This window comes from Syngnathoides biaculeatus, chromosome 2, assembly GCF_019802595.1.
Source record: "Syngnathoides biaculeatus isolate LvHL_M chromosome 2, ASM1980259v1, whole genome shotgun sequence".
NCBI classification, from domain to species: Eukaryota; Metazoa; Chordata; class Actinopteri; order Syngnathiformes; family Syngnathidae; genus Syngnathoides; species Syngnathoides biaculeatus.
Window position 1 is genome coordinate 41,047,988 of NC_084641.1, and position 26,544 is coordinate 41,074,531.

A 26,544-nucleotide genomic window follows, 5' to 3' on the forward strand; every position below is an offset into this window, starting at 1 on the left:
ACTCGACTACACGTTAACCTTTGCTGAAATCCATCAATCTTTTCAGCTGGTATTCAATTCAAATATAATATTTGAATAAATGACCCCTGGTTTTATACAAACTCGCATTCATTAACTATGGTTGAAAAAAAATTTATGGGTTGACGGCTCGTGAACGCGGGAGCGTATTTGGTTACATGTTAACCTTTGCCAAAATCCATCGATCTTTTCAGATGGTATTCAACACGAATACCAATATTTAAATAAATGACCCCTGGTTTTATACAAACACTATTCATTAACTACGATTGGGAAAAAAAAGAGGACGGGGAGTCGGCTCCTCCATACATGGAAGCGTATTGCGGCCACACGCACCCACACACTTTTAAACCTCTCTGCGACAGACGTTTTTTTTTTATTTTAACACGCATTGTTCTCAAATGAGTCAATTTAGCATTATAAATACTTTGTAATTTGATATTAAGTATAATTCCTACCTGAAATGAAGTGATCGCAACACATGCGTGTGTATTTGGTTGGGCACCAGCCATCACGTTTAATTGCCGAAATCAATCTCCATTCCACCTCACGAAGCTCGAGCTATTTTGCAAGGAAGAATGGGGAAGAATTTCAGTCTCTCGACGTGCAAAACTGATAGAGACATACCCCAAGCGACTTGGCGCAACAAAGTATTATTGCAAGGGGGCCGAATAATTTTGCACGCCCCACTTTTCAGGTTTTTATTTGTTAAACAAGTTTAAATTTCCAATAAATTTTGTTCCACTTCACGATTGTGTCCCACTTGTTGCTGATTCTTGACAAAAAAAAAAGTTATATCTTTGTTTGAAGCCTGAAATGTGGCGAAATATTGAAATGTTCAAGAGGGCCGAATGCTTTCACAAGGCACTATTTTTTTTTTTTTTCCTGAGCCGCTTATCATCACAAGGGGCGTGGTAGTGCTGTAGTTGCCAGCTATTTGCCGGGCACATAGAAACAAGCAAAGCATTTGCACTCACAATCACACCTAAAAGAAATTTTGAGTCTCCAATTATTGTTGTCTTAAAAATATAATCATAATGTCACAATGTAATAATGTTATCTTTTTTATATACATGCACTGTTCACTGTTTTTTCATCTGAGTTTTCATATCTGCACTAACTGGACTTCGCAGGAGAACCACCCCAGATTCATGCACATGTTGACACAGGCTGTGTTCAGAGGTTTTTAATTTAGATATCTTGCTCTTGTTGTGTTGTGCAGTATTTATGTATTCATCCCTTCTTTAGAAGATTTATTTATTCAGCCTCCATCTGCTGTTTCTCCAGATACAGATATGACTTTGTCAGATGTGCAGCTTTCCGGGGGCCACAGCGGTGATGCCACGTCCAGTCCCGAGGCCCCGGGCCCCTCCACATCTTCAGCCTCCAAACACCATCGTGCACACCGGAGTGGAGGGGCCAGAGATGAGCGCTACCGATCAGGTCCAAACAAAGCAAAAAACATATGCAGTATTGTTAGGATTTTCTCACTTCTTTTTTTCATTCTGCATATTCAAATATTTAGACATTCACACAGAAGCTGTTCAGGCAGCACTCGCCAAGCACAGAGAGGAGAAAATGCCCCTGCCCATGCCAACCAAGCGACGCTCAGCTTTTGTCCAGTCTCCTGGTGATGCTTGCACACCTCCAGGTACAACTAACACTTAAATTTCTTCACTTTAATGTTTCAGTGGTGGTAGCTCCAAGTTGGCCCAGATTTATACTGCAGGGTTCGCACGCGGCCCTAAAATTCCATAAAAACCCCTACATTTTCGAAGGTGGATTTAAGGACTCTTAAACGTCCTTTAAAAATCCGCGAAAACCGGTCAAGCCCCTAAAAAGGCCTTAAATTAAAAAAAATCAAAGGGAGGACCTCTACCGCCAAAATTGTCCCTAAAAAAATAAATCTTTTATTTTAAAAAAATAGCGATCCGTCTGGCGTCCAAAACAGCCGGAAATTGTCAACTGAAGTCACAGTGTTGACAACTAGTCGCCATCTTGTCGATATTCCATTGTTTGTTTCCGTGAGTAGGCATTTCACTTTGTCTTCGTTACGACGTAGCGGAGTTCTTTCATCGATCCAACTTGTATCACGGGGAAGTGCATTTTTCCAAGAAGGCTTGGGTTGAAAGTAAGGAGTTTGGGAGCTGGGTTCGTCGAGATCCAAAAGATCGGCACGTTTTACAGCTTTAAAGCGCTGGAGTCGCACCGGAAAAACAGGAGACACGCTGATTTGGCGAAGACTCGCTCATCTTCCGTTGGTATTAATCTTTCTAAAATATCAAGATAGTGAAGCATCAACTTCAGGCAGTGGTACTAGCAGTGCATGCGCACCTACAGTTGTCCAGCCATCGACTTCAACCAGCCAGAAGTCAGGCTTTATGAACGTAGTTCAATACACGAAGACGGACTTTAAAAGTGATCTGCAGCCATTCCAGTTACAAATCTTGTGAAAATAATTCAAAGGTGTTTGCAGTCATGTTCCCAGACAGTGACATTGCTAAAAACTACCACTGTGGGGAAAGGAAGACTTCGTACCTGGCTACATTTGGCATCGCTGCCCACTTTTCATCTCTACTGCCTCAAAGCCACAAAAGCCAGAATAGAGACTGACATATCTACGCTTATTGAGAAGGCTGACTGGCTGTGTGAGGAGGCAGAAGAAAAGAGGAATCTGAGGTTTATCACCGATTCCAATGCACTCAGAGGCAGAGCAAAGGACAAGAGAGCCACTTTGGCACCTCTGCAGCAACCAATAGAGGAGGCACTGGGTAGGCTCAAGGAGCTAGAGTAGGGGTGGTGAAACAGACATCAGTAGAAGACATTTGTGTATATAGTTGCAATTGTAGTTAGAATCTGTTTTTCTGTATACTGTTATGTGAAGATGTTGACAAGGGTCATATCAATGAGAACTGCCACAAGGGGCGACAGGTGATCACTGTCACAGGTACTGAGGTACTGGAACATTTGATGAACCAAGAACGGTTGATGGCACCATTGGGTGAGTCTTTTTTCCCTACTCTTGATTTCCCACGACGGCCCTAAATTTTTTTCCGTGTCAGCCCCTAAGAATGCCCCGAGAGAGCCCTTAAATTTTTTTGGTCAGACTGAGTATGAACCCTGTACTGGTTCATCTTTGAATTATTACCATTATAAAAAAGTTATGACCTATACAGTTAATGTTTAAGTGATATTTTTTAGCATTTTTAATTGCCATAAAAATAAGGCTGAACCAGTCGAGTCGTAATCGATTAAAAACAAAACACTATTTAACCCAAGATGAACCCTATAAACACTCATTATCATTTTGTTGAAATCAAATCAACCTTGGATGTTATATAAAAAGATTAGATGTAACACTTGCGTAAAACATTTTTGTCACGAGTGAGAGGCCTGTCACATCGTCCCTTCGCACAAAGGAATAGTCTACATCAGGGTGGCTCAGTGGTGGACTTTTTTGGAACATTTCAGCAGCACATACAACCTTCTCTAACAATGACCTGCTGCTTGGCCACACCTCTCCTGCCTGTTTACATGAACCCCCCCCTCTCTTAAAGGGGTACACTCATAATTACAAATGTTACAGTACATACGCATCTCATCAATGTGGTTTATAATGACAGCGCCCACCAACACTGCTTTAGTTAGCAACACTGGGCAATGGAGAGCAATGACGAGCTAAACATGCTGCTTAGGTTTACTCTTGATAGGAACGGCAGAAGTAAAAAAAAGAAATGCTGTTACTTTAAGATGTTGTGAATGTCGGAGTATGTGAATCTTGTTTTCCTTTCGGCTTGTCCCGTTAGGGGTCACCACAGTGTGTCATCTTTTTCCATCTTAGCCTATTTTCTGTATCTTCCTCTCTAACCCCAACTGCCCTCATGTCTTCCCTCACCACATCCATAAACCTTCTTTTTGGTCTTCCTCTCACTCTTTTGCCTGGCAGCTCCATCCTCAGCACCCTTCCACCAATATACTCACTCTCTCGCCTCTGAACATGTCCAAACCATCGAAGTCTGCTCTCTCGAACCTTGTCTCCAAAACATCGAACTTTGGCTGTCCCTCTATTGAGCTCATTTCTAATTCTATCCAACCTGCTCACTCCGAGCAAGAACCTCAACATCTTCATTTCTGCTACCTCCAGTTCTGCTTCCTGTTGTTTCTTCAGTGCCACCGTCTCTAATCCGTACATCATGGCCGGCCTCACCACTGTTTTGTAAACTTTGCCCTTCGTCCTAGCAGAGACTCTTCTGTCACATAACACACCAGACACCTTCCGCCAGCTGTTCCAACCTGCCTGGACCCGTTTCTTCACTTCCTTACCACACTCACCATTGCTCTGGATTGTTGACCCTAAATATTTGAAGTCCTCGACCCTCGCTATCTCTTCTCCCTGCAGCCTCATTCTTCCCCCTCCACCTCTCTCATTCACGCACATATATTCTGTTTTACTTTGGCTAATCTTCATTCCTCTCCTTTCCAGTGGATGTCTCCATGTTTCTAATTGTTCCTCTGCATGCTCCCTGCTTTCACTGCATATCACAATATCATCTGCGAACATCATGGTCCAAGGGGATTCCAGTCTAACCTCATTTGTCAGCCTATCCATTACCACTGCAATCACGAAGGGGCTCAGAGCTGATCCCTGGTGAAGTCCCAACTCCACCTCAAATTCTTCTGTCACACCTAAGGCACACCTCACTATTGTTCTGCTGCCATCCAACATGTCCTGTACTATTTTAACATTCTTCTCTGCCACACCAGACTTACGCATGCAGTACCACAGTTCCTCTCTTGGTACTTTGTCATACCCTTTCTCTAGATCCACAAAGACACAATGTAGCTCCTTCTGACCTTCTCTGTACTTTTCCACTAGCATCCTCAAGACAAATAATGCATCTGTGGTACTCTATGCATGAAACCATACTGTTGATCGCAGATACTTACTTCTGTCCTGAGTCAAGCCTCCACTCCTCTTTCCCAGAACTTCATTGTGTGGCTCATCAACTTTATTTCTCTATATATCCCACAGCTCTGAACATCCCCTTTGTTCTTAAAAATGGGAAATAGAACATTTTTCCTCCATTCTTCAGGCATCTTTTCGCCCGCTAGTATTCTGTTGAATAAATTTGTACTCCACAGCCATCTCTCCAAATTGCTTCCATACCTCTACCGGTATGTCATCAGGACCAACTGCCTTTCCATTTTTCATCCTTTGTCGTGGCTTTCTGACTTCCTCCTTACAAATCATTGCCACTTCCTGGTCCTTCACACTTGCCTCTTCAACTCTTCCTTCTCTCTCATTTTCTTCATTCATACACTTCTCAAAGTATTCTTTTCATCTATTTAGCACACTACTGGCACCAGTCAACACATTTCCCTCTCTATCCTTAATCATCCTTACCTGCTGCACATCCTTCCCATCTCTATCCCTCTGTCTGGCCAACCTGTAGAGATCCTTTTCTCCTTCTTTCGTGTCCAATCTGGTGTACATGTCTTCAGATGCCTCTTGTTTAACCTTTGCCACCTCTACCTTTGCCCTATGTCGCATCTCGATATACTCCTTTCGCCTCTCCTCAGTCCTCTGTCTCCCACTTCTTCTTCGCAAATCTCTTTCCTTGTATGACTCCCTGTATTTTGGGGTTCCGCCACCAAGTCTCCTTCTCCCCTTTCCTACCAAAAGATGGTATGGGATTCTTCAGATGAACGCTCATATTTGTTTGGCACAGTTTTTACGCCTTATGCCCTTCCTGACGCAACCCTCTCCATTTATCCGGGTTTAGGACCGGCCTCCAGATTGCACTGGTTTGTGCCCCCAGAGGGCTGCATTAATGTCGGAGTATGTGAATAATCGAAGAAAAAGTGATGAAACTGGATGAGATTCTCTTTTTTGAGTGAGAAAAGTCTGCTCTGAAGCCAAAGTAGAAAGTGCAAGATGAGATGGTGTGGTGTTGAAGTCCCACCTTGGCACAGTCTGATCGAGGATGAAAGCACAGACAATACAGTGCACAAAAATTAATAACAGTTGGAAGCGACTTTTCAAATTTATAGTTCATAGTTGGCTTGGTTTGGTTGGTAATGTTTTTTTTTTGTTTGTTGACATTTTTATTGTACATTTGCAAAAACAAATAAAATTGTTCATAAAAATGTAGAATGTAGAGTGAAGAAAATAAGTATTTGAACACCCTGCTATATTGCAAGTTCTCCCACTTGGAAATCATGGATGGGTCTGAAATTTTCATCATAGGTGCATGTCCACTGAGAGAGATATAATCTAAAAAGAAAAATCCAGAAATCACAATGTATGATTTTTTTTTTTTAATGATTTATTTACTTATACTTAATCCTAGACCCGTCAACTTATCGTGGTGGAGGGGTTTGTGTGTCCTGATGATCCCAGGAGCTAAGATGTCTGGGCCTTCTTGCCCCTGGTAGGGTCACCCATGGCAAACAGGTCCTAGATTAGGGACCAGACAAAGTAGGACTCCAAAACCCCTATGATGACGACAAAAATTGGATCTTGGTTTCACTTGCCCGGACGCGCGTCACCGGGGCCCCCCTCTGGAGCAAGGACTGGAGGTGGAGTTCGAAGGTGAGCACCTGGTGGCCGAGCTTGCACCCATTGGGCTTGGCCGGGCACAGCCCGAAAGGGTAACATGGGTCCCCCTTCCCATGGGCTCACCACCTGTGAGAGGGACCATAGGGGTCGGATGCAATGTGAGCTGGGCGGTGGCCTTGGTGATCCAATAACAGGCTACAGAAACCAGCTCTCGGGTCATGGAATGTCACCTCTTTGGTAGGGAAGGAGCCCGAGTTGGTGCGTTGGTGGTCACGAATTTCAGACTAGATATAGTCGGACTCACCTCTACGCACTGCTTGGGCTCTGGCACCACTCCTCTTGAGAGGGGTTGGACTCTGTTCCACTCTGGAGTTGCCCACGGGGAGAGACGCCGATCAGGTGTGGGTATACTTATTCTCCCCCCCCCCCCCCCTCCCCAGCTTGGGGTCCCTCCGCCTGCAGGTAGGGGCACGTGTCCTGACTGTTGTTTTTGCTTATGCACCAAACAGCAGTGCAGAGTCCCCACCTTTTTTGGAGTCCTTAGAGGGAGTGCTGGAGAGCGCCACTTCTGGCAACTCCATCATTCTGCTGGTGGACTTCAATGCCCACATGGGCAATGACAGTGAGACCTGGAAGGGCGTGATTGGCAAGAATGACCCCGCCTCGATCAGAAATCGAGTGGTGTTCTGTTACTGGACTTCTGTGCTCATCACAGATTGTCCATAACAAACACAATGTTCAGGCACAAGGGTGTTCCCATGTCCACCTGGCACAAGGACACCCAAGGTCGCAGTTCGATGATCGATGATGTCATTGGATTTATGACCACATCTCTTGGACACTCGGTCACCACCTGGTGGTGAGTTGGCTCCGATGGTGGGGGAAGATGCCAGTCCAACGTGGCAGGCCCAAGCGTTTTGTGAGGGGATGCTGGGAACGGCTGGGAGATTCCCCTGTCAGAAGGAATGTCAACTCCCACGTCCCAGAGGAGGCAGGGACATCGAGTCAGAGTGGATGATGTTCCACGCCTCCATTGCTGAGGCGACCAACTGGAGCAGTGGCCGTAAGGTGGTCGGCGCCTGTCGTGACGGCAATCCACGAACACGGTGGTGGATACCAACAGTGAGGGATGCTGTCAAGCTGAAGAAGGAGTCCTATCGGGCATTTCTGGCCTGTGGGACTCCCAAGGCAGCTGATAGGTACCGGCTGCCCAAGTGGAATGCGTGTTCGGCGGTCGCAGAGGCAAAAACCTGGGCGTGGGAGGAGTTCGGTGAGGCCATGGAGAACGACTTCAGGACGGCTTCAAGGAAATTCTGGTCCACCGTCCGGCATCTCAGGAGGGGGAAGCAGTGCACTGTCAACACTGTGTATAGTGAGGACAGGGCACTGCTGACCTCAACTGTGGTGGTTAAAAAGCTCCTTGGTGGCAGGGCCCCGGGGGTGGATGTGATTTGCCCGGAGTTCCTAACGGCTTTGGATTTTGTGGGGCTGTCCTGATGACATGCCTCTTCAACATTGCATGGCCATCGGGGACAGTGCCTCTAGATTGGCAGACTGGGGTGGTGGTCTCCATTTTCAAGAAGGGTGACTGAAGGGTGTGTTCCAACTATAGGGGGATCACACTCCTCAACCTCCCTGGTAAGGTCTACTCAGGGGTACTGGAGAGGAGGGTCCGTCGGGAACTCGAGTCTCGGATTCAGGAGGAGCAATGTGGTTTTTGCCCTGGCCGTGGAACAATGGAGCAGCTCTACACCCTCAGCAGGATCCTCGAGGGTGCATGGGAGTTCGCCCAATCAGTCTACAGTGAAGAGCCGCTAATCCCCCGCATTGAGAGGAGCCAGATGAGGTGGCTGGGGCATATGATTCGGATGCCTCCTGGATACCTTCCTGGTGAGGTGTTCCGGGTATGTCCCACTGGAAAGAGACCCCGAGGACAACCCAGGACACGCTGGTGAGACTATGTCTCTCGGCTATCCTGGGAACGCCTCGGAATCCCTCCGGAAGAGCTGGAAGAAGTGGCTGGGGAAAGGGAAGTCTGGGTATCCCTCCTGAAGCTACTTCCCCCACGACCCGACCCAGAATAGCGGTAGATAATTGGATAGATGGATTTATTTGTGTGATAAAGCTACAAATAAGTATTTGAACAGTTGAGAAAACCTATGTTAATAGTTGGTACTTTGTTTGCAATTACAGAGGTCAAACGTTTCCCGTAGTTGTTCACCAGGTTTGCACACACTGCAGGAGCGATTTTAGCCCACTACTCCGCACAGATCTTTTCTAGATCAGACAGGTTTCTGCGCTGTCACTGAGAAACACAGAGTTTCACCTCCCTCCAAAGATTTTCAATTGCGTTTGTGTCTGGAGACTGGCTCGGCCACACCAGAATCTTGATATGCTTCTTATGGAGCCACTCCTTCGTTTTCCTGGCTGTGTGCTTCGGGTCATTGTCATGTTGAAAGACCCAGCCATTACCCATCTTCAATCCTTTGACTGAGGGAAAGAGGTCGTTCCCCAAAATCTCACAATACATGGCTGCGATCAACCTCTCCTTAACACAGTGCTGTCGTCCTGTCCCATGTGCAGAAAAACACCCCCAAAGCATGATGCTACCACCCCCATGCTTCACAGTGGGGATGATGTTCTTGGAATGAAACTCATCATTCGTCTTCCACCAAATACTGTTAGTGGAATTATGACAAAAAAGTTCCATTTTGGCCTCATCTGACCACAAACCTTTCTCCCATGACTCCTCTGTGTCATCCAAATGGTCATTGGCAAACTTAAGACGAGCCTTGATATGTGCTGGTTAAAGCAGGGGAACCTTCCGTGCCATGCATGATTTCAAACCATGACGTCTTAGTGTATTACCAACAGTCACCTTGGAAACGGTGGTCCCAGCTCTTTACAGGTCATTGAGCAAGTCCTGTCATGTAATCCTGGGCCGATTCCTCATCTTTCTAAGGATCATTGAGATCCCACGAGGTGATCTCTTGCATGGGGCTCTGCCCTGATTGAAATTGACCGTCATGTTTTGCTTCTTCCATTTTCTAATGATTGCTCCAGTAGTGTACCTTTTTTCACCAAGCTGCTTGGCAATTTCTTCGTCGCACTTTCCAGCTGAGTGGAGTTGTGCAATTTTGTCTCTGGTGTCTTTGGACAGCTCTTTGGGCTTGGCCATGTTTCAAGTTTGAGTCTTACTGATTGTATGGGGTGGACAGGTGTCTTTATCCAGCTCACGACCTCAGACAGGTGCATCTGACTCAGGATAATGCATAGAGTGGTATAGTTTATGGTCTCTCTTTTGCTTTTTCTTACGACATCCAACCGGTAGATCGCGAGAGACTGGCTGCTTGAAAAGTAGATCTTGAGGTAAAAAAGTGTGGCAACCTCTGGTCTACATCTTCACTCAGTGCTTTTTGTTCATAAAACATCACTAACAAATGGACTTAATTGTTTATTGTTGATGTAATGCTCCTTTGAGACTTGACTGAGAGTCCTCAGAAGCCCATACCAAAGGAACAAAAACAGTTAATACTTTGATGCTGGGTGAAATGAAGTCCTTATATGTTGATGGTACAAGTTTCAAACATTTTTCAACTTTAGGGCATATTGTTCACCAGTGTTTTGTTGTGTCTGTAAAATTGTACAATTTTTGGAGCATTGGATCTTCTTGGTACACTATGTATAAATATTGACCAAGGTAACAGGTTTCAAATATCTTTTCTTTCCACCAGACACGTCTTCTGCATCAGAGGATGAAGGCTCACTACGCAGAAAGACCGCCCTCAGTGCCGCACTGGCCCAGGGTCTGCAGAGTCCAGATTACTGGATCAACCGTTCTATTCAAAGCTCCTCCACATCCTCATCGGCATCATCCACCCTCTCCCACGGAGAGCCAAAAATCCAGCCGCAGCCCTCACCTCAGCCCGCTTCTTTACTGGCCGATGTAGAATCCCACACGCAGATGGGTAATCTCCCTTCATCAAAAACACACAAGAATGAGGTTGTCATACCCATCATCATGTAGTCATCCACTTTAGCATGGCTCACTTTGTCATTCTTCATTAGAGAACAGTGTCCCTCCTGATTTGACATCATCTTCCACTGCTCAGGACAGAGGCTTGAGAATGGACCTGCCTCCTGCCATCAGGGGCATGAGCCGTGGGCAGAGCCGCTCTAGCATGCTGGATACTGCTGACGGTACATGCACACAGGAGTGTGTTGGTATTATCAGACTTGTGTGTCTATGTACAGTTTTTAGTGTGTGGGGGAAAAACTACAACAATCTCATCTTAATTGATCCAGATTCATAGGTGCATCACAATAAATTAAAATATAATTTATTTTAGTCATTCACTTTAAAAGGGAAACTGAGAGAGGCCCTGTAGCTCAGTGGTTAGACCACTGGTTTGGTAAACTAGGGGTTGTGGGTTCGTATCCCACTGGGGCCTCAGCTACCTGAGAAGGGTTGCGTCAGGAAGGGCATCTGGCGTAAAAAAAAAAAAATTGTGCCAAACATATGTGCGTTCATCTGAGATGACACGCCGTGGCGACCCCGAATGGGACAACCCGAAAGTAACTTATTTAAAAGGGAAACTACAGTGAAGAAAATACGTATTTGAACACCCTGCTATATTGCGAGTTCTCCCACTTAGAAATCATGGAGGGGTCTGAAATTTTCATCGTAGGTGGATGTCCACTGTGAGAGATCATCTAAAAAGAAAAATCCAGAAGCTACAATTTTGTTCTATTTGGTTTAAGTTTGGAGACGAGCTAAGCCACGCCATAACCTTGATTTTTATTCTTACGGAGCAACTCCTTGGTTTTCCTGTCTGTGTGCTTCGGGTCATTGTCATGTTAAAAGACCCAGCCACGACCCATCTTCAATCCTCTGACTGAGGGAAAGAGGTTGTTCTCCAAAATTTCACCATACATGGCTGCGGTCATCCTCTCCCTAATACAGTGCAGTTCTCCTGTCCCATGTGCAGAAAAACACCCCCAAAGCTTGATGCTCCCACCCCCATGCTTCACAGTAGGTATGGTGTTCTTGGGATGGAACTCATCATTTGTCTTCCTCCAAACATGGTTAGTGGAATTATGACCAAATAAATCCCATTTTGGTCTCATTTGACCACAAAACTCTCCCATGACTCCTCTGTACCATCCAAATGGTCATTGGCAAACTTAAGATGGGCCTTGACATCTGCTGGTTTAAGCAGGGGAAGCTTCCGTACCATGCATGATTTCAAACTATGACATCTTATTGTATTACCAACAGTCACCTTGGAAAAGGTCGTCCCAGCTGTTTTTAGGTTACTGACCAAGTCCTTTCGTGTAGTCCTGGGCTGATTTCTCAGGATCATTGCGACCCTACGAGGTGATATCTTGCATGGCGCTCCACTCCGATTGAGATTGACCGTCATGTTTAGCTTCTTCCATTTTCTAATGATTGCTCCAACAGTGGACCTTTTTCACCAAGGTGTTTGGCTATTTCTCTGTCGCCTTTTCCAGCCGTGTGGAGTTATACAGTTTTGTCAATGGTGTCTTTGGATAGCTCTTTGGTCTTGGCCATGTTACAAGTTTGAGTCTTACTGATTGTATGGGGTGAACAGGTGTCTTTATGCAGTGAATGACTTCACAGAGGTGCATCTGATTCAGAATAATATATGAAGTGGAGGTGGACTTTTAAAGGCAGACTAACAGGTCTTTGAGGGTGAGAATTTTAGCTGATAGACGTGTTCAAAGAATTATTAGCAGCTGTATCACACAAATAAATCGTTAAAAAAAATCATCCATTGTGATTTCTGGATTTTTCTTTGGAGATTATCTCTCACAGTGGACATGCACCCACGATGAAAATTTCAGACCCCTCCATGATTTCTCAGTGGGAGAACATGGAATATAGCGGGGTGTTCAAATACTTATTTTCTTCTCTGTATATATTATGCTCTCCATGTTCACTAATCATGCCAATTTTTCTGATTTCAATCAAAACCATTGTTTTGATTTTTCCTCATGCAGAGCTGCCAAATATCACGGAACTTCCATATTTTATAAAAAAAAAAAAAAATAATTGAACTTGCGACGGCCGTGATACTGATTGTTCCGCGTTGTGGCAAAAAAAAAATCCTGCGTCTGACATTACCACCGTGTCCACACTGAGCAGCTGACAAGCTGAGGAAGCGAAAGTTCTCTTTCGTCACTCATTCTCTCCAAAAAGGCTCGAAAAGGCTAGATTTATTACCATAGTTTAACAAGTGTCAGAAAGGTGTTGAGGGTATAGGTAAACATGATGTCAAAGCCATGATAATCGGTAAGTTATTGTGTCATGCAGTCGCAAAGCATTGAAATAAAGGATTTGGTGAAACAAATCATTTGTCACAAAGGCCAGGCCGGACTCACATTTTCACTGAGAATAACGAACTTTGAACAACAAAATACAGTGGTACCTCTCCATACGAACATCTCTAGTAATGAAAAATTTAGGTTACAAAACGCCTACTTGGGAAATTAACGATACGAAAGGAAAAAAATGGGCGCTGGATTCGCAGCCCCTAAATTTCCCGGAACGTAAACATCCTGTATCTTGGTCTGTGTAGCGCGGTAGAGGTGCTCTCCCACTGGCTATCGCCGTAGCATCTTCCTGGCATCCCATTGGCGAGGAGGGACGTCAATCTTTATCCATCATGATTTGCATTTCCTTCGGATACTCAACTGTCACCAAATTACGATAGCACAAATTGGAAAAGTACAACTTTTTTTGTTTCTGGTTTTTGGAAGTTTATTTATCTTTATTCACCATTGGCCCCAAGAAACTTGAGTGGAATTAAAGTGGTGTGAGTCAAATGTTTGCCGCCTACTCTGTCCCCCATGATGCCTTTTGCTTGTCACTCACCCTTCTCTTCGCAAAGTTGCCAAACGGCAAAGATAAATGAACATCATTTTTCTTTTTCTTTACATGATGTACTTTGAATGCTTATTTTGGCGATGGGTTTGTGTGTGGGGGGCGGGGGGCGGTGTCGGGTGGCTTAGAGCGGATTAGGTTATTTACATGTAAAATGTGCTTTGACTTATGAAAAAAAAATCACATTGTGAAACGACTTCCGTAACGGATGAATTTCAGAAGTCGAGGTACCACTGTAGGCCAATGAATACGTTTAGGAGTATAAATATAAAATAATACACAGCTGCACAGCATGACTTGTCAGAACCAGAAATGAATTACTCCGTCACGTGTGTCTGTTAAAAGCATTTTATGTATTAATGATTAATAATTATTTATTTATTGTTACCAATAAATATTTTTGAAATAAGATGAAAAAAATTGCATTGTTTCACTATCAATTGTGGATATAGGAAATATAAATATCCATCCATTATCTGAGGTGCTAATTGTCACAAGGGTTGCAGCAGTGCTGGAGCCTATCCCAGCTATCTTTGGGCAGGAGGCAGGGTACACCCTGAAGTGGTTGCCAACCAATCACAGGGCACATAAAAACAAACAACCAGTCACACTCTCAAACACAACTATGCGCAATTTAGGGTTTCCATACATGTTTTAAGGATGAGGGAGGAAACCGGAGTGCCTGGAGGAAATCCAAGGAGGCATGGGGAGAATATGCAAACCCCACACAAGCGTGGCTGCAATTTGAACCCCAGTCCTCAGAACTATGATGCTTACGTTCTAGCCAGCTGTCCACCATGCCTCCAAAATATAAATATGTAACATAAATTTCATGCAAGAGAAGATGTAATTACATTAGTAGGGGTAAAAGAAGTACATTGAAGTACAAAATAGAAATGAAAACTATTGTCCATGCATAAACCATCCAATTCACTTGACTAGTAATGGTATTTGTTTGTTTGCTAAATACAGTGCTGAGTTTTAATTTTGACATGGGATCTAATTAATCTGCCTTAATAGACTTATTTTTAATTTCTTTTGTCTCCAGGTTTGAAAACCGAATTGCCAAGGTTAATTAATCCAAAAACATATTTTTGATGATTCACCATCAAATTGTCATACTGGCACTGATTTATGTTGCAACTGCGTCCACCATTACAAGGTTGATGTAATAAAGACATTTTATTTCATGACAAATATTGAAGTCATACTTTATTCACAATTATCAATTATTAATTGGAAGCTGTCTATAAAACAGTCAAATTTGTTGCAAAATTTTGTTTCATTTGTTGTGAGTTTTAATAATCAAAATTCTTAAAACTAGAATCATGAACTGCTTCACACTGTGCAGTGAATCTCTCAAATGTGAATTGAGTTTCGCTTTTTTGAATTGAACTACTGCAATTATTGGTGCGCACTGCATCATTCAATGTTTTTTGAGCTTTTGCAACTTTTTATTATTGGAGTTGTGACATTTGTGTTTTCTGTTTAACAGTACTGCGATAATGACACTCATCATTGAGTGTGTTCAATTAATTCAAGGAACATGCCGCTAATCACATATATTTTGTCTTCTTCCATTAATCCATCTTGCCTTTCATTAAGGATTGCGAAAAGGTAATATGAGTGGGACGGGGAGGGATGCTGAAGAAGCCCGTCTCAGCTTGCTTTCCACACTGTCAATTTTCACAGGTTTTTCCAACTTACACAACGTCCTGTGCTCTGTTTTTCCTCAAATTTCCAGCCTCTATCTGTCAAAGTAGCTTTCAAATCTTTCTTGTTGCTAATTTTGACCCCAGCTGTGTGAATCACTGCGTGCTACAATATAAATATGTTAGAATTTCATGTATGGATGTGTTGTGCTTTTTTGGATTGTTTGTTTATTGATGGTGGTGGTTGTTGCTGCAGGTGTGCCTGTCAACAGCAGAGTGTCCACTAAGATTCAACAGTTGCTAAATACGCTCAAACGGCCCAAAAGACCACCACTCAGTGAATTCTTCCTAGACGACTCTGAGGAGATCATCGAAAGTGAGGAGATTGATACATTCCATTCATTACAATCAAGAACCCACGTGACCTTTGTCTTTAACCTCTTTTTCATCCAGTTCCCCAGCCAGATCCCAATACCCCAAAGCCAGAGGGCCGTCAAATCATCCCGGTAAAAGGGGAGCCCCTCGGTGTTGTGAGTAACTGGCCTCCTGCTCTACAAGCAGCCCTAGCCCGCTGGGGGGCCACCCAGGCCAAGAGCCCTGCCCTCACAGCACTGGACATCACAGGAAAACCCCTCTACACGCTCACATATGGTGCAGAACAATTCACTTTGTAAATGGACTTGTCACTCAAAGTTGGATTAAAAAGCCAGTTTAAATTGACAAAAAAAAAACTTTAATAGCTCTTCAGGCAAGATTTAATTAGCATATTCATTCCTATAATTAGTATTCTCAGCTGTTGACGTTTCTACTACACGGTTTGTTGGAAACAATCAAACACAGACAACAAAAACCATAACACATACATAAAGCATTCAAACTCTTGTACAAAAGAGCCAAGTGACAAACTCTGTGGCAGCTAAACAGTTGGGTGCTAACACAACAACCTACATTGGTGGTTGACATCTTTAGCTAAAGTAGTGATTACATCTTAAGTCATAACACAGAACACAGAACTAAACTACTTGGATACCCCTGGCTTTTCTCTTTTTCTCCTCTTTACTTCATGTTAGCGATTGAGAAAGTGTTGAAAAAAAACCAACACTACCAGAATTAATTCTTTCAGGCTGTCTGAAATGAAATGAGATGAAATGAGTGAGACGTACCGTTGGCTCAGGTGCTATAATGTCATGTGATGATGATGATGACAATTGTATGAACTTCAGGGCCCATTTTTCCAACGGAATTCAGATTTTTTTTCCTTGTAGGCAAACTGTGGAGTCGCAGTCTGAAACTGGCTTACACACTACTGAATAAACTTGGCACAAAGACAGAACCTGTGCTACAACCTGGAGATCGAGTACGAGCTTGTCAATCTCCGCATGCTGAGTGTGTACACACTTGACGTGGAAATTTATTATCTCATCTGCTAGGTGGCGCTGGTGTACCCAAACAGTGACCCTGGTATGTTCTGGGTTGCATTCTATGGCTGTTTGTTGGCTGAGGTCATCCCTGTGCCTATTGAAGTACCGCTTTCGAAACAAGTAAGGACAATGTGATCTATAAAGCTGTAAAAGTGACACATTTTGCTTTTTCGTCTGTGACTTGTTATCATCAAAATAACCTCAATGATTAATAATTATAGCACACACTATTCAGCATTGATGAAATTAACCAATTGTGAGGGGGCATTCCTGTCTAATACAAGGGAGTGTGTGTACCCCGTACCAAATACTGGGGCAACGGCAAATTGTTACCATAAGAACCAGCAGCTGATTGAAGGAGTTGGTACTACGTCAATTTACTCTATACTCAGAAGAGAAGCCCAGAAATTTTTTAAAAAGGAAGCTATCATAAAGACAGTGAAAACATTTTTACATAGGAATGTAACACTTTGTACACTTGTGAGTAAGTGTGTGCGCCATCTGTGTGACACATGCAGCATATGCATTGAAGGCCAGTGCTTGAAAGTGGCGGATTTATTCCAAAGTTAGCTACCAAGTCAAGGACATTTGTAGGGCCATTTATATGTACACAGCTGGCTCATTGGCACACTTTAGAAATATGTGATAATAAAAAGATAGCAATAAATATATGATTGTGCCAGATAAAAGTACCAAATATTTTACTTTTAATTTGGAATTCATAAAGACTCTTGGGTGATCACAGACTTTGGACATGCTACCTGTGGCCCGTAGGCAGTACTTTGCCCTGTCTAACAGAAGACTAATGCTCTAATTCCATCTACTGGCATCTACTTTTGGAAATTATAAACCTTTTTAGGTGAGTGTCAGTTACTCACATTTTTCTCACTATTTGCGGTTGGGCAGATCTACCTCACTCCAACCCCCACTGTATAATGTCCTAGTCTGATCTATAGTTTTGTAGTGATTAATTGTCCATTTTATTATTTGGCCATTGTCTCTCTCCATAGGATGCAGGCAGCCAGCAGATTGGCTTCCTCTTGGGCAGCTGTGGGGTCAGTCTGGCACTGACCAGCGAAGTATGTCTCAAAGGACTGCCCAAGACACCAAATGGGGAGATCATTCAGTTCAAAGGTAAGCCATTCCCAGGGCTCCATCGCTGATATGTATTACTGGTTCAGCATTTTTCATATGTGCTTCCTGCAGACCTATTACAGGCCATCTTCGGTGGGATGGTACATTGTGTTGTTAAGATTTGCTTGGGTGGCTTTTCTGCATCCACTGTAGTAGCTGAAACTGCAAAGTGAAAACTTTGTCTGAGTGGGGTTCATCATGAGGTCTCGCTTTGCATTACATCCAGCCAAAAAACTGTACTTGTTCACTTTTACCAGGATGGCCAAGAATGAAATGGGTGGTGACGGACACCAAGTACCTGACCAAACCTTCCAAAGACTGGCAACCGCATATTCCCACTGCCAACACAGACACTGCCTACATTGAGGTAGTCACTGAAGGGGAATGCATTTTTCTTTTCACATAGCTTCTGAAATCTCACATGTAATCTTATATAATTTCATATGAAACATACTGGTGGAACTTTACTTACTCTCTCATGTCTGTTTCCACTCATTCCAGTACAAAGCCAGTAAGGAGGGCACCGTGATGGGTGTGGCTGTTTCCAAGCTCTCCATGTTGACTCACTGTCAAGCCCTGACGCAGGCGTGTAACTACTGTGAAGGTCAGTACTTCACATGATATCATAGATCATTTTAGACTTGAGACTGTGAGTCCCAGGATGCGCCAGTTCAGAATCAATGAATCCAAGCCATTGAAAAATTAGTCACTGCAACGTTTCAACTGAGTACAGATACACTATTACTCTGCTATATGACGGTTATTGCTCCATGGTCCTGCTATATTGGTCATTTTTATTTGTATATTCTGTACACAGTTTTTTTTTAACTGCTGGGTTTGTTCTATCTCAATATGGTATGTTTCAACCTGCCACAATGGCAAATTTTTAGAATGATATATTTCCCCAAAACTCTCATATATCAATATAGTACATCATATGTAATATAGATAGAATCGCAGATGGGGTTTATTGCCACTGATATACAGATGTTATAGAGCACAATAATTCAAGTACATCACATCCTTTTTTGTTAAGAACAATTAACTTTCAATTCTAAAGTACATTGAACATAGGCATTGTAAAGTAAATGTCATTCAGACGTACCTCTACTTACGAAATTAATTGGTTCCAGGAGTCGTTTCCTTATGTGAATGTTTTGTAAGTTTGTTTTACATGTAAGTAGCCTAATCCGTTCCAAGCCTCCTGACCCCCCGGCGTAAAACAAGTAATTGAAGTACATAATGTAAAGAAGAATAAAATGTTATGTTCATTTACCTTTGCCATTGGGCGACTATGCGAAGAGAAGTTGAGTGAAAAGCAAAAGACGTTGTGGGGAACAGATGAAGAGGTAAACAGACAGCTGAGAGAAAACATATGTACGAATGTGCGCACACAAACAGTTTATTTCCACTAAAGTTTCTGGGGGCCCACGGTGAAGAAAGATCAATTAACTTGCAAAAAACACAAACGAAAAACTCACAAAAAAGTTGTACTTTACCGATGTATGCTAGCGTGCAACAGCATGTCTTTCTGTGACACTCAAATGTCAATGGGAAACGAAAAGGATTATGGGTAAAAATTTTCTTCCCTCCCAGCCAATAGGATGCGAGCAAGATGCTACGGCGATAGCCAGTGGAAGAGCAGCTTTATCGCCACTTTCAAATCAAGATGCAGGATGTTTACGTTTGGTGAAATTTGGGGGCTGCGAATCCAGTGCCGAGTTTTACCTTTCGTACCCATATCCGGTGGCCAACTGCGACGAGCCATCCCGGCTGACGAGGCTGGCGGCAGGCTGGGGTGGCTCATTTTTTGCGCCAAGATGGCTTATTATGGTGCCGAGCTGGGCCACTTTACGGCGTTGTTCATAGCCTCTGCTGTCCTCAAGCCGACGCAGCAGCCTTTGCCGGTGATCCCAACGCCATCCGACACGCACATCGACACATTTAGCACGGCTGTCATACGTACGCAGATCTTTTGTTATGTTATGAGAGACCGATAACGTGGTCCGCCCCAAACTGTGGACAGTTGCACAAGTCTGGTGTGGCAGATAAATATGTTAGAATAGTACAGGACATGTATGAGGCAGCAGAACAGCGGGGAGATGTGCCGTAGGTGTGTCAGAAGAATTTAAAGGGCCACTGTCATGAAATGAATGAATTTAGTATGTTATTAATGAAAAAAGGGCAGCTGACATGGACCCATGCTTTTTTTTCACCACTCCCGCCATGAAAATTCTCTCGAGGGATTTGTTTTCAAGAAGAAGCAGGAAGGAACGTGCGTGGCAGGACCGCCCTCAAGTGGACTTGTTTTTCTATTAATTTTACCTCCAGGAAGGTAACTCGTTGTTCCTTCGTGTTAGCCAAAATGCCGGCTCGTTGCATTCCTGGACATTGCTTGAACACTCGGGAAGATGGATTTACCCTTCATAAGTTTGCAAGAGACCCAGTTCGTAGTGAAAAATTGATTGCACGGGTCCAATGGACGAGAGATGACTGGTAGGTGTGTGTATAGAGCTACTCAAAAAAACAATAGTTGGGGGTGGGGCATAATCCGTAAATCAGGGTTGCAAAATGTGTCGAGGTGCACATCGAAAGGTTTCTGTGCACCACCCACTGAAGGATGGCCTCCGCAGGCCTTGTGGATCACGACCCGCCTTAGCTTATGCTGCCGAGCCTTAGCTCGGCTTTGTCGACGAGGCTGAGCCTGCCGCTGCCCTTGTTGGCCGGGGTGGCTCGTTGGCCTCGGTGGCTCATGTCCGCCACGGAAGTGTTTATCACCACCGCGTGGAGGTGGATAGGGCGTTCAGGTGGTTTGGCTGTGATCGCATGTCATCTAAATATGGCTCAAAACAGTAGGGTAATATTGCCCCGGTAACTTCACTCGGTTGTGTGATGTTCTCTTCTTCGAAAAGAGCTGCCATGTCAGAAGGGGCTTTTTCGTCTCCCATAGTAGGATCCACCACGTGTTTTCAATGGCGAATGTCCGGGTTTACGTCACGGACAGGGAATGCAGCCAATATGGCGACCACTTGGATGTCGTCGAATGACACTTCCGCAATTTTGTGCATGGATGACGCGCTTTATTTTATTGTTTTGACTTTGAATTGAATCATGTTATATGTATTTTTCATTTCAATATCTATTTTAGAATGTTTATAGGGATGACACTAAACTTTTAAAGTTAAGATCAAAAGAAAGGAATCACATAAACACAGTCAGCATATATGGTACACAAATCGCCTACTATGTGTGTGAAAATATAAAGGACATGGCAATTTAAAGGATATGTGGAGGGATTCAAACCTCAATAGCCCTCACCCCTCACTCTAGTAGTTGAAGGTTGAGTCCAAGTTCGATGTTTGGGCCTCGTTGTATTCTTTACATAGGTAATGTTGTTAGCGTGCTAAGGTAAACTAACTTAGGCCGAGCAGCTTCAATGTAAACGATAGGGCAGCAATTTGGGTACTAAGATGAAATAAGATAAGACTTGTTAAATTTTCTATAAGCCCTCGCTGCTCTCGTCATACAAGTTCGGAAGTTATTCACGTTCGATGTTTCTTCAACGGCACGGTTTGATCACAAACCCGTCTCATAGTAAGCCAAGTAAACTAAGGTGGTCTGGGCCTATAAGCGAGTTTAAGTTGACATTTTTACTTGCCCAACTTCCTACTGTGTACTCACGGTCCTCGTTCTGAACGAAACTTTTGCCGGATGTCTAAGTACTAACGGTACATGATTACCTACTCGGTAAATATTTGATTACATACGTTACTTGATGTTATCGAACTGGGTTAGGCTAGGCAGGCTGCGTAGCTTCAACTTGAATGAATACGGCTCCAATTTGGGTACTAAGATTACACAGATGATGGTTTTAGTCCACAGGAGTTGTCACCAGGGGTGTCCCACGTTGAGTATTCAGAACATTTGATCCAAATTCACCAGGATTTATTTTTTGTACGGTCTTGCTGGTCAGAGCATCCTCGATAAGTTGTTACCAGTTCGGGGACCAGAAGCCAACTCATGATGATCACTTCCACTGACTAGCTCAGAAAAAGCCTGCAGGCTCACAAATGGGGAATAGCAGAAAGGATATAAGAATATGATCAGTGCAGATCGCCTTGCCTTAATTCACAGTTTGAACCCATGTGGGAGGAAACCGGAGTGCCCGGAGAAAACCCACGCAGGCACGGGGAGAACATGCAAACTCCACACGAGGAGGGCTGGGATTGAACTTGGGTCCTCAGAACTGTGAGGCCAACTGTCAGGTTCACTAATCAGACATTCATTAAACAGGACAAAAAAGGAAGCAAAGACACCAGTTCAAGTCGACGAGAGAGGAGGGGAACTGTCTCGTACAATTCACCACTGCATTCTCTGATTATCCTCTCCTCAGCACTTCTATTTAGTTTTAAGATGCCCCTTATGTACATGGATGTTACAAATAGGATACGACAAACAAAACGGTTTGAAACAAGGTGTACATGTTTGTTCATGTGCGTGAGCATGTGTGGAAGATTGCTGAATACATGTGTGGTCATCATTTCTTTAACAGGCAGCAGTTCTAACAGTTCTGATGATTAGATGTTTTTGTTCTTGCTATCTCCTGTTAGGAGGCTGCCACGGGATCTAGAGCAGAGCAAAGCATTTCTTTATTGGAAGCAGATGTATGATAATTATGATCACAGTTATTCCTACACCAACGCTTTCCAGCTGCACCGCCATGCCTACCTTATACATAAAAAGTCTTCAATAAAAGAAAAATACAAATGCATCAGACAGGCTCTGTTTGCAAAAATTACACTGAAACAAATATTAAACATTTTGCACACAAGTATAAAGTCATTCACCAACGAAAAGGCCCAAAAATGTCTTAAATCGTATCAGATTTTAATGAAATAAAAATACAATAAAATAAAAACACCATGTATCTATTTGAAAGCAATTGGGCTTTGTCACAGTTTTTTTTTAAACATATGCCATACATTTTAATAATACTGTTGTTTTATGGTCTTTATTTTTATTTATTTACATGAATTTCTTTTTATGTATAGTACATTTTCTGCAGGCTCTTGGCTTTTAAAACTGAGATTTTATCGCTCAGTGAGCGTTTACATTGTTAAATATAGAATAAATATAATGTAACATAAGGTCCGGCCTCAAGCTGCTAGGCAGTGATGTGAGACACCTACCTTTCAATCGAATGATGCTGAAAATCAGCAACTGCCTGATTAATGATATTATGCCGCTGTGGTTAGGATTTATAAACAATTAATTTTCTGTGTGTGTTTGTGTGGGGAACACACACACAACTTCAAGTGCTGATGTTTCCACAATATTCTGCAGTTGAATGAATTTTTTAACTCCAGCCCTGGCAGATGTTCCCACAACAATGAAAATTTATTTATTTATTAAGTCCATAAAAAATTCCTGTGTCCATTGTTTTTTTTTTTTGTTTGTTTTTTTTAAAGAATAATAACCCAGTCTAACCTGGCTCTGATTGGGTAGCACCAAGACAGGATTTGTACTTTTGTATCCAAACACACGTAACATACAACACACACATACATACTGTCCATGGATCCATCAATGACCCGAAATTAATTAATTATACTTAATGTGTCCCTGCTTGTCGTTTCAGACGCAAGACGCATCAAACGAAATCCTTTTAATAGTATCAGAATTATGGCTGGAACGCGGCGTTAATCCAAATAAGTCGGACAAAAAGTACAGAAAAAATATTTGCTGAAATAAACAGACGAATACAGTGTTCTGATTATAACACTGTGCTGTAATTACGAGCAAATCAATAATACTTTTTTTGCATGGGCTTCTATGAAAATCATGAGGATTTCAGCTATTCTTCCCTCATAGTTTGCACTAATGTTATTGCACTCATTAAAATTACAGGGCACATGTACTGTATCTGAACAAAAACCAACTTAATTTTTATTTAAATTAAGTAAGCTTTTTTGCTGACCTCCAGCTCACTTGGGATCCTAACGGGTGACAAGCACTATAAAAAATTAATTAATGGATAGTCACAATAATGATCATGCATTACATGGACAAAGCATGAGCTCTCCTTCCTATGATTGTCTTCCATGTTCACTAATCTGTTCCTGCTTTTCGTTTCAGGTGAGACTCTGGTTAATGTTTTAGACTGCAAAAAGCATATGGGTTTATGGCATGGGGTCTTAACGGTGAGATAAGTGCTACCATTTGCCCTCTGGAGCCAATAGACTGGTAGACAATCCCAATACTGACAAAATGTGCATGGTCTTTTACAGAGTGTCATGAATAGAATACACACCATTACTGTGCCCTATTCAGTCATGAAAGCCTGCCCCATGTCCTGGGTTCAGAGGGTACACATTCACAAAGGTTTGCCTTGCTTTCACATATAATGGTGGTTATCTGTCGATATTTCATGTAATTTCACATTGTTTCCTCTCACTCACAGCCCGCGTGGCCTTAGTAAAATGCCGTGACCTTCACTGGGCAATGATGGCCCACAAAGACCAGAGGGACACCAATCTGTCTTCCATACGAATGCTTATAGTAGCTGATGGAGCAAACCCATGTGAGTCTCATACATTTTACATTTTAACTTTGTGTAGAGAATCTTTTGGTTTCATTTTGTTGAGGCTTTTCTCTGTTTTGTGTGCAATTAGGGTCAGTCTCATCATGTGATGCCTTCCTGAATGTTTTCCAGTCTCATGGTCTAAAGCCTGAGGTCATCTGTCCGTGTGCCACATCACCCGAGGCCTTGACGGTGGCCATTCGCAGGTTTGATCAAGGCCATATTCTCCTGCATTGCTGTGAAGTTTTTTTTCTTTTCTTTTTTTCTTTTTGCAGTTTCCACACTTGAATGTTTGAGATAATCAAACAAATTTAAATATCAAAGACAATCAAAGTAAACAATGCAAAAAAAATAATAATGCTGTTTTTAAATGTTTTTTAAGAAAAAAAAAAGCTACCAACCCTGTGAAAGTATTTGCACCAAGTCCCCAAATGATGAATTAATTGGCTAATCACATTTTTTAGACAGGTGAGTTTCATTTCACTGACCACATCCAAGACAGGTTATTAGTTCCTCCAGACCTCTTCAGTAAAGAAATAGTCAGACAAAATGTACAAACCCAGTTCTGATGAAGTTGGGCCATTGCATGAAACAAATAAAAACAGAATACAATGATTTGCAAATCATGTAAACCTACATTTAATTGAATTCACGACAAAGATGATATATTTAATTTGAAACTAATAAACTTTGTTTTTAGCCAATAATAGAATTAGAATTTTATGGCTGCAAACCATTCCACGACAGCTGGGACCAGTGGCAAAAATTTGAGGAAAGCTCAATAAACACCTGTTTGGAACATCCCTAAGGTGAATGGGCTAATTGGGCCTTGGTGGTTGCCGTGATTATTTATAAACAGAGCTTCCTTGAATTGCTCAGTCATTCACCATCAAAGATGGGGCGAGGTTAATTTTTTTGTGAAAAAGTGTGTGAGAAAATTGTCAAAAAGTTTAAGGATAATATTACTCAATCTATAATTGCAAGGAATTTAGAGATTTTATCACTTATACTCCACAATATCATCAAAAGGTTTAAAAAATCCGGAGAAATCACTGCATGTAGGCGCAAAGTCGAAAACCAACAATGAATGCCCGTGACCTTTGATCCTTCAGGCGGCACGGCATCAAAAACTGACATCAATGTGTAAAAGATATTACCACATGGGCTCAGGAATATTTCAGAAAACCAATGTCAGTAAATACAGTTCGGGATGACATCTGAAAGTGCAAGTTAAAACTGTACAATGTAAAGCAAACGCCATTTGTAAACAACACTCAGAAATGCCTTTGCCTTCTCTGGGCCTGAGCTCATCCAAGATGGACTGATGGAAAGTGGAAAAATTTTCTGTGGTCCTACGAAGTCCACATTTCACATTGTGGGAAAATGTGCACTTCATTACCTCCGTACCAAAGAAGAAAAGGACCACTATTTTGGATACAAAGTTCAGACAATTTCAACAGTTCTGTTTTGTTGTGTCTCATATGCGAACATTAATGAAGAAAAAAATATCTTAAATAATTTTGACAAATGGGCAAGTCTGAAATCATGCATATATTTACTTAATAATTGGGAACACTGTGATTGTAATGTGTTTTAGTTTGAGTTTTCTATGGTTGGATTTAATATTATGTAAAGGTTGGTCAGATGTGAAAAAAGTGCGTAAATAAAACTTGAATCATCAATATTAACTAATGTGCATAGTTAAATATAGTTAAATGGCGGCATGGTGGGGCAGATCGAAAGCATTGGTCTCACCGGGTTCAATCCCAGCCTCACCTGTGTGGAGTTCGCATGTTGTCCCCCTGCCTGCATGGGTGTCAGGTTTACCAATTAGACATTTATTAAACTGGACAAAAACGAAGCAAAGACACCAGTTTAAGTCTCACAATGAGAGAGGAGAGGAACTGTCTCGTACAATTCACCACTCCACTCTCTGATTATCCTCTCCTCGGCAACTCTATTTATTTAGTTTTTTGAAGCCCCTTATTTACATGGATGTTACAAAAAGGAGACAGCACGCAAAACGGTTGGAAACAAAGTGTACATGTTTGTTCATGTGCGTGTGCATGTGTGGAAGATTGCTGAGTATATGTGTGGTCATCATTTCTTTAACAGGCAGCAGTTCTAACAGTTCTGATGATTAGATGTTTTTGTTCTTGCTATCTCCTGCTAGGAGGCTGCCACGTTATCAAGAGCAGAGCAAAGCATTTCTTTATTGGAAGCAGATGTATGATAATTATAATCCCAATTATTTCTACATTTCCCCGCTGTTTATC

General features: G+C 42.6%; 1 protein-coding gene across 3 annotated transcripts in view; it reads left to right on the forward strand.

Annotated features, from left to right (window-relative positions):
• Positions 1-26,544, forward strand: part of dip2ba (disco-interacting protein 2 homolog Ba) — a 115,911-nt gene that overhangs the window by 25,445 nt on the left and 63,922 nt on the right. Inside the window, exons 3-17 of one of the 3 annotated variants that reach the window (XM_061805771.1) lie at positions 1,306-1,461; positions 1,544-1,669; positions 10,312-10,545; positions 10,646-10,777; positions 15,390-15,509; positions 15,587-15,784; positions 16,399-16,490; positions 16,564-16,674; positions 17,565-17,688; positions 17,946-18,055; positions 18,190-18,292; positions 23,824-23,888; positions 23,976-24,069; positions 24,149-24,268; positions 24,360-24,474. In XM_061805771.1, coding sequence (XP_061661755.1) covers positions 1,306-1,461; positions 1,544-1,669; positions 10,312-10,545; positions 10,646-10,777; positions 15,390-15,509; positions 15,587-15,784; positions 16,399-16,490; positions 16,564-16,674; positions 17,565-17,688; positions 17,946-18,055; positions 18,190-18,292; positions 23,824-23,888; positions 23,976-24,069; positions 24,149-24,268; positions 24,360-24,474 — 1,900 coding nt within the window. Of the gene's footprint in view, positions 1-1,305; positions 1,462-1,543; positions 1,670-10,311; positions 10,546-10,645; positions 10,778-15,389; positions 15,510-15,586; positions 15,785-16,398; positions 16,491-16,563; positions 16,675-17,564; positions 17,689-17,945; positions 18,056-18,189; positions 18,293-23,823; positions 23,889-23,975; positions 24,070-24,148; positions 24,269-24,359; positions 24,475-26,544 lie in introns of those variants that run through there. The other 2 variants (XM_061805776.1, XM_061805785.1) reach the window with 2 other exon arrangements.